Below are 9,132 nucleotides of genomic sequence, written 5' to 3'. Positions count from 1 at the left end.
CACAACAATTTGGACAATCGATAAGGGATATTATTTACAGCAACTGCTGAGGGTCACTCGACAAAGTTTCAATCCACTAGCCACATGATCGTTAAGGTTAGCGGGGTCCTTACAATTAACGTTTAAGATCACACACCAGAGATATTTAATAGGCCATGGACATGGTGCTCTTTTTATGTTTTTATTAACCTTAGTGGTCTCTTTCGTATTGAAGTCGTCTTATTCATGACTGTGGTCCCCAATACTGTAGTTGGATGTATCTTTTATATAGACCTTAGTGGTCCCATAATACGTACTGAGTCGCTTTTTATATAGACCTAGTGTCCCCTAATAGCGTTCTGAATTCTCTTTATATAGACCTACAGTGGCCCAATACTGTATCTGAAGTCTTTTTTATATGACCTTAGTGGTTCCCCCAATACTGTACGAGCGTCTCTTTTATAGACCGTAGGTGTCCCCTAATACGTAATGGCTGAAGTTTTTTATATAGTACCTTAGTGTCCCCCTAATACCATAGGATAGATCGGGCCATCTGAGCTTTTCATTTTCTCAAAGGCAGAGAGGATACCAGGGCTCGGTTTTACACCTATCTCACATTTCTAGCCACTGGGTACGATAGGCTGTCTGGGGGAACGGGGCGCATATAATGTAAAAACCCTCTAAAGTGACATTTTCTCCATGGACCTTTAACGATAGAAGAAAAACGCTTGCGGTTTGGATTAAAACACGCGGTCACCGTTAAGTAGTACTCCCGGACATGAAACCCCTTCTGGGTAAAAGTCTGGTTTCTTCCAAACTTCTTCTGGGTCAGATGATAAAATTTACAAAAACAATTAGTTAAGTTGAATTAATTCAGCTGATAAGCGTCTTCTTATTATTTATAACTGCCATCATTACCCAATAATGTAAAGCACAGGTAACACAGCCTATAAAGTAACAAGGCCTCTTTGTATCATAAAACATGTTTTCTAACTGTTAATCCCCCTCATTTATTGTTGTTTTTGAACATTTTAGGTTAAGTGCCACTATATTAGCTCTATAATTACAATTTAGCCATCTAAGTTGGCTAAGACTTAGCTATGTAGCACTGAATAGCGGTTAAACAAAAAAAAACAATTTACGTAAAAAAAAATTGACAATATGTAATAATTGTTACAGCGTAGAGGAACCTTTCTAGTTTGGTACTCCATGATTTCCTCTAGCGCCTCTGTAGACCGACATGTGAACTTCACCCACAAGATATGGATCAAATTTGTTAAGGTTCTTCATGTTCTGAAGATGGATTTTGGATATGAGTTTTGAAACCTTTTCTTTATAGCCACGCTTTGGAAAAAGCAGGGGGAACTGGTTGGTTCCATCCAACCTGTACTGTCCCCAGCTGTAGGGAAGCTAGCAGGTCTAACACTTTCGGTCTGTTACTGTAACAAAGGCCAGCACTGCCCTGGTTTAGGGGTGGTGCTTGTGGCTTGTCATGGTGTCTGGTGGAAACAGGAAGGGTAGACACTCTGTAGCTAGCTGGAGTCTGGACTACTGCAACTGTAGTGCCAGTCATAGCAGCCTGTCGTCACAGATCACCGGGCCTGGCCAATCTGCCCATGTCGTCCACATCTGCCGCTCTGCTGCAAGTTGGCAGCTCTCACTCTAGCTGCAGCTGCATTCCCTGTGTGTTGTGGGTGCGTGTGTGTGTGTGTGGGGTGTGTGTGTGTACAAATAGATTCCCCCTCAACAGCACTGATGAGACCTGAGGCCAAGTAGGATGGAGGGAACCGGACCCACTCTCCAGCGTTCCCGCCTACAGGACACCACAAGGCAAATCAGAGTCAAACTACCACCACATCCCCCCATAACCCAAAACACTCTCACTCCTCTCTCTCTCTCTCTCTCGCCTCTCTCTCTCTCTCTCTCTCTCTCTCTCTCTCTCTCAGCTGTCAGTCAGCGAGAGAGAGGCGACAGGAGAGAGACGGTGATGGAGAAGAGAAGGATGAGTAGAGAGTGAAGGGGATTGCTACGTCGTTTATGTTCACATCATTACGGGAAACACTGGACATGAATACTGGAGTGATTTGGGAGTGGCATCTGTGTTCGCAAACAAACTTCAGAGGCCAAAGCAAATGTTTCTATCAAAACCCTGAAATGCACTTAGACTGGAAGACTGTTTAAGCCTTCTAGATTACATATTATATCTATATCTATTATATTATCATATATATATATATATATATATATTGTGCTATCAGTAAAAAGTATTAACAGCGTAAACGCAAACACATGTAACAGTATCAATTTAGAATTAATTTCTTAATTGTAGATATAGGAAGTGGTGGCCTAAAGGTGAGAGAAGCGAGCTGAAGGAGGACGTAGGTTCCATCCCCAGACCAACAGGATAAAATCTGGGTGGGAAAGTGAAAGACAGTGAGGTGCCCTGAACAGAGTGCACTTCCCTGAATAAATTAGGTTAATAAATAAATTAAAAAATAAATAAATACAGCTGCTGAACAATGGTGTAAATTTCTGTCAAATGCTTCATGAATGTGAGGTTGAGAGATGTATCCATTCCAGGGTCTGTTCTATGATGATGCGGGGGGTGGCACGTGGTTGGTGCACGATCTATCTTGACGGACAGTGCTGAAAAGAATGAACAGTTCTTCTGAGAGTTTTCCAGAACAATCCTGCTTAATGCATCATGAACATCTCTTCTAGTACCTCTCCATTCTTTTGGAAATCTTATAAAATATGTTTCCAAGGGGTGAAAACATGTTTTATAAGATGGTTCCAAAGACTTTGTAAATTTCATATTGTTTACATAGCACGTAGCTACTAATAAAGTTTTGCATCCTCTGCAACAAAGTCTCTCCTGATTGAATTTGCTACCACCGAACTTCACAACATCATAAACACAAAAACCAAGGTGATGACCAAATTCCAAAATTGGATACCATTAAACTGATTGGAGAGGTACTAGAAGAGTGTTCACATATACATAGTGGCAAAGACATACAAGCAAGAAATAGGGAAGGCAAAACAGCCTGCTAATACTGAAGCCAGTAGGAACTTAACTACATCTCCACGAATACAAACTCTGCATCTCAACTCCAATGTTAAATCAGTACATTATATGGGCGCGGACACCTTGGAGAACTAAAAAAGCATGCTCAAATAAGGTCAAACATGCATTACCAGATGCTTACGACATCCTAAAATTGTACAACACAATACAAATGAAGAGCACTGGCATACCACACAAAGGGACAAATTGAAACTCAAATCAACGAGGAACTGGGCTGGATCGGGCACACCTTAAGAAAAACTACCCTCCAACACGCAGAAAAGGCTGTAACCTGGAACCCACAGGAGAAGAAAAGCGCAGGAAACCACGAAACACTGAAAGGTCCATCGAGTGAAGAACTCAGACAAGCAGCAACATCTTGGAAGGAAGGAGCGAAAATCCCCGACATGGAACCCCACTGGGAAGTTCATGAATGACCTATTCCCCAAGAGCAAAAGGTTTAATGGTCGATGAAAATACTGTGACGTTTGATTTTTCCGTATCGCCCGCCTGTGTGAACTGAGTGAACTACAAAGACAGAGTGGATATGTGTGAAGTTCAGTTTGGCCAGCATGAACACGCAAGGATACTTTGATCTGTACTCTGCTGCCTGGATGCTCGGAGGAGGGGTGAGCCAAGGCACAACCACTGTACTGATTATGAAGATGGAGGGGATGGAAGGAATGTAAGGACACAGAAGAGGTGTGGAAGAGGAGGAAGCAGAGACGACAGGGCATGTGATCCACCCCAGGAAGAACAGAGAGAGGAAGGAGATATTACAACACCTTCCACTCCCATCTCGTAAATACAACGCGTTGGTCAAGTGCCTTTGTTGTTGTTACTGACGCAAAAGTCTCCTTTAGCGTCATGTAACACACGCTGGTCGGACTATTGGCGTCCCTTTTTGACACCGTTAGGTAGGTGGTCTTACGGTTCTGTGACACGCAGCAATAACGGGACGTAAGGACACACGCTGGACACAAACCCCCGCTCTCCTGGGGTGAAAGTCCTTGTTGCTTGACCCAGTACGTTCTAACACACACGGCAAATACAGACGTGTACAGCCACTGTCAAAAACGTCGTATTTTTACGCGTTTTGGAGTGAGAATGTTGTTGGATATTGTGAGGAGAGTAGATGTGGAGGAGGGATTGAGAGAGAAATGGACAAAAAAAGAGGGGATGAAGAGAACAGGCGAGGAAATACATGAACAGCGGAGGAATAAGTGTAACCTATAGCATTAGGCAGTGTTGTAATGTAATAAGTACAACAACTTTGTTACTGCACTAAAAGTGAGAATTCCGGTCAATTCCAACACTACTCTTTTGTAAATGTGTAGTCCTGTCAGTAGAGAGAAAAACTAAACCAATCGGTGCTGTCTACATCATGTTATCCTCCTGCTAGAGTTGGCACCAACAGGCTTAAACAGGGCAAGTTTTAAAGTGTTTTAAGCCTCTAAACTACACTGGTTATACAGCATGGTTAACAGGTGAGAACCACACCTTGTTACTCTTACTCCCGGAAACATGTTTGTTGTTAGAGAGAAAGTTTCTTCCTCACAAAAAAATTAAAATTCAGTTTTCTCTTAGCTGAGGTCAGTTGGCAACTACCATGCCATAATCCAATAGGAAAATATATATTATAACAACTACATATGACTTCAGTTATTCTCTCACTGGACCACCTCTTGCCAGCATCTGTGAGGTTTTCCAGGTGGCTTCTCTTTCTTATAAATGTACTGACATTGACTAATCTGAAATAGCTCAGAGCTAGTACTTTCAGAATAATAAGTTTGGGCGAGTTTTATAAAAGAGGGCAGAACATACCCCTGCCTATGTCAAAGCACACACATATGCCAATTCAGAACCTGTAAGTCCTACATCACCATCTTACGAAGCCATGCTAAGCTACCTTAAGTTTGTTATGGTTACAGTTTCTGTTTAAAGAAAGTTGACATGTCGAAAAAATAGGTTAGGGTTCATGTGTCATGACATGTCATGTCCTCTCCTGTAGATACCTTCAAAAGAGGCCCAAATAAAGAATCATATGAAGTGTATAGTGGTAAAGGCAGACATGGGTAGCAAGTCCAACAGACAGTCGTCATCTCCAAGACTTTGCATGAGCAAAGAGACAGTGAGCAAGGAAAAGAAGAAAAAAATGCACTGCATGTGCACACTATCCCTACGTATGCACATCTCTTAAACGGCAATAAAAGTACATGGACACCTCAACACACCACACACACACAGCAATAACCAGATAGTGTCTCTGCTCCTCAAGACACAACTTCTTGCACCACACACAGACAGACATAAAACACAACAAACACACGCACGCAGTGTATGACCAGTTTTGTCACTTGCTCTAATATTAGCTGGGAGCAAGTGGGAGGCTTCAAGTTGGCGGCGCTCGGGCTTTTCTAGCTGCGAGTGTTAGCCAGTAGTGTTCACTCGATTTGTCAATCCGCTGTCAACTTGTAGCTCTGAGACATATCCACTGCGACGCCACAAGAGACAGACCCCCCCCCCCCGCGCCCCCACCCCCTGCATGCTGCTGCCCACCTCCCAATACAGAGCCACCAGGAAATGGCCGCAACCCCCCCACCACACACAACACCCCCATCTCCTGAAAAAGCTGCCTTGGCCTCCTCAATCATTCTTCTGACAGCCGAGGAAGACAGCTTGGCTGCATCTTCCTCCCGCTGCACACACACACACACACACACACACACCCACACACACACCACACACACACCCACACACACACACACACACCACACACACACACACACACAGGCCAATGAAATATTACATATAGCTCTGGCTGCTCACAGTTCTCACGAGGTGATCAGATTCTGTAGTCACTGGTCATTCACTCCATTCCAAATGTTGATGTTTGAGCTGTGCTTTATACCGTCCCTGTCACAGAAATAGTGCACTATACGTATATGGTGTGGGTGCCATTTTTTAGTGCTGTTTAATTCTCGGGTTATTTCATTCCCTATAATCATATATAATACCCACAGTAATTTTACTGTACATACAATGTACCCTTCATTTTACTCCCACCACAATGCAATGCGACCATGTTCTCCCGGAGGAGAAGAAGAAGCAGAAGGACCCACAAAACTGAAAAGGAAAAATGGAGTCAGGCTCTGGTTTCTAAACATTGAAATGTAACATGCAAATATATACAACTTTAACTATTCTCCTGAGTTGTTTTAGGAACGAACAGAAGTATTTTTGTTTTATTTGTTTTACACTTACAAATAACCCAGCGAATCAATATTGGAATTGTCTTAAAAATCCTTTATCAGTCGGCTCTCGTATAAAAACCTTAATTAGGCTGCATTCCACTTAGGAGAGGCCCTGGTATTGGCATGCTCACTCACTGAAACAAACTTGTGGGACACTTGATGGAATTGAGCCATCGTTATCAATTTCAGCTGTGCTTTTCCTGCTATGAAAGTCAAAAATACTGCTGTGAAAAAGGCTCCATAGCTCGTATTTGTGCACATAAAAAAACATATGTACAAGGTTTCATGCCACTCTAATGTTATTGTGGGCTTGGTTATTATTCAACTTCATTTTGTACAAGATATGTTTGGGGGTCCCTGCTCCGTCTCTCTTTCAGTTAAGAGGTCTTTGGATTAAAAAACATTGAGACCGTTGCAATAGACACTAGTTTACAGACTTGAAGAACCGTTGGTAAGCTTCCAACCTGTCACCCTGTGAACTTGGTTGGACCTCTGACTCTCTGACTATGTATCTAAAATCAAATCAATTTTATCTACATAGAATTTATTTGCAATACAGTTGATCCAAAGTGCGTAACAGAACACACAGGAGAACAAAATCAACACAGAAAACAAGCAAACAACAGCTCACATGGGTGAGCTGCTAAAAGCAGATAAAGACAACCTCGGCCATCATTCCACTGGGGACAAGGGGGACATGCTTTTCAAAATCCAGTTTCAAATTATTTTGTTATTTTTTTAAGTCTCAGGCATTTGGCCCTATGTTAAGCAATGAAGACAGTTAACATCCTTTCTATATATAGTTTAGTAACTACTATTCTTCCTGGCATAATTTCGTTATGATACCTAATAATGTCCTGGATTCTATATCACCATAATCCATAAATGTATGTAGAAATGCAGGAAATGGATTGAAATCTAAATTGTTTTTCCGTGGACCCCCAGACCCCCTGTTTTGTGCCGCCTCCCCCTTTCTCTGAAAATGTGTCCCTCCCATCATCAGTTCAACACTGTTCACAAACTCTCACTTGTTGGGTCGCGTTAATCTTGGTTCAAAGTTCCACATTTTTTCATAAACTGAGATTTAAAAAATGATGGATGTGCAAAATTACATCTAAGCCTATCACTGTGATGTATTATTATTCGATTAACCTGACAAATATGTTTTTTTGTTAAAATAACTTATGGTCTATTAAATAAAGCATACACAATGACTTCAATTCAATGACTACAACTTCATATGAGGCAAAATGACCTTGTTTGCCAACCAGCACTCCAGAACCAAGACGTTATATTTTCTATCACAGAATAAACGCTCCAAATAGATGTATGGACCCAGTGCGACACTAGATTGGTCGCCCTTCTATGTACATCGCTCAATTTAATTTTCCTTCATCAGTCGTCTGGTTTGCGGCATATTCATGATTTTTCTCCGGCCAATCTTACCGTCGAATCATGAACGAGGGAGTGGCTGGAATGATGACGTTGAGCTAGTTTGAGTTGTAGTTCCGTAAACAGCAGAGAAAGAAGCCATTCGGTCCGTTGTGGCAACGCTGCCGAATATCCAGAAGTTAAAGCTCGAGCAAGAACATTTTTTGCTGAGTTTTGTTGGTGTCCATGATGTTGTGGCCTTCTACCCATGGCGGTGGGAAAAGTTGATTGTCCAGCTTGCTCCTTTAGTGGCAAGGAGTTAGCTAAGGCTAACGTTAGCAATGCTAAGCTAATGTACACCCAACGTTAGCGGTTGGTTATGGCACATCCAGATGGCTCCTGGCAGATCAGTAGTTTTAAACTTCAACAGAGTACCCGCCTCAGGAGAAACACTTGTCAATGGAGAGTGGTCCAACTCTCTGGATAATGAAATGTTCCAGGAGTCTGGTAGGCAGGATAATGTACCAGAACCCCGGAATCTGGTAGGACAGGCTAATTTCCCAGAGTCTGGTCGACCGGGCTAATGTCCCAGAGTCTGGTGGACCGGCTACTGCGACCAGCTTTAGGACAGGCTAAGTACCAGATCTTAGACAAGCTTTGTCAGCGCAGGACCAGGCTAACGTAACCAGAGTTGGTAGGACTGGGCTAGTGCTACATTCAAACAATGTCATGTACGAAATTATATAAAATACCAAAATATTAGTCTAATAAATCTCCAGCATCCCTACTAGGTTCTCCGTCAGGCCCTTGATCAAGGCACTGATCAGAGCTGGAGTTGTTTCCCGGCTCTGGACTGGCAGCCCACTGCTCCCTTCAGGGAGGAATAAATGCAAAGAATGAATTTCACTACATGTATTGTGTAATGTGCAAAAAGTACCTTTACCTTAGGATGTGACACCACGTATGGTCCAGACTATGTGGCTGCACTAACTGATAGTTTACCGGAAACCCATTTCCTTTCACAAGGCAGAGTGGCAACCCAAAGACTTCCCCCTTCCCGTTTTTACTGTTTGATTTGTGCTTGTAGAACCAAAATAAGAGAGTGAGAGCATGACGTATTATCTGTGCTTACCTGAACCAGCACAAGAATCTCTTCTTCCATCGTTTCCACCACGTTTTTGCCGATGGCCCAAGGTACCTGTGGGATAAAATATAAAAAAAAATATAATAATAATAATAAAGAGAAGAGAGAATTCTGAACAGGGGTGTTCGTTAGGGCTGCAGAATATGAGAAAAATATCTAATAGCAATTTTGACTAGATTGTGATTGCTAGATTATCAATGATCTAGGAGGGAATGATCAGTTTTTGCAACAATATTCATTTTCATTAATAAAAAATGTAAATAAGTGTGATTTTTGCAAGGATCTGCTTCAGTGTTACTCATTCGCGCAGCTTTGAT

The 9,132-nt window shown here is 42.3% G+C and overlaps 1 protein-coding gene across 1 annotated transcript in view; it reads right to left on the bottom strand.

Moving 5' to 3' along the window:
- LOC116687408 (calcium-dependent secretion activator 1) overlaps window positions 1-8,833 on the bottom strand; it is a 185,407-nt gene extending 176,574 nt beyond the window's left edge. Inside the window, exons 1-3 of the mRNA XM_032512766.1 lie at window positions 8,804-8,833; window positions 3,978-4,078; window positions 1,742-1,792 (exon numbers count right to left, since the gene is read on the bottom strand). Coding sequence (XP_032368657.1) covers window positions 1,742-1,792; window positions 3,978-4,078; window positions 8,804-8,833 — 182 coding nt within the window. The remainder of the gene's footprint in view (window positions 1-1,741; window positions 1,793-3,977; window positions 4,079-8,803) is intronic.
- Window positions 8,834-9,132: the final 299 nt, after the last annotated feature.

The sequence above is a fragment of the Etheostoma spectabile genome, chromosome 4 (genome assembly GCF_008692095.1).
Source record: "Etheostoma spectabile isolate EspeVRDwgs_2016 chromosome 4, UIUC_Espe_1.0, whole genome shotgun sequence".
Classification (NCBI taxonomy): Eukaryota; Metazoa; Chordata; class Actinopteri; order Perciformes; family Percidae; genus Etheostoma; species Etheostoma spectabile.
This window is presented reverse-complemented; position numbering and strand designations above follow the sequence as displayed.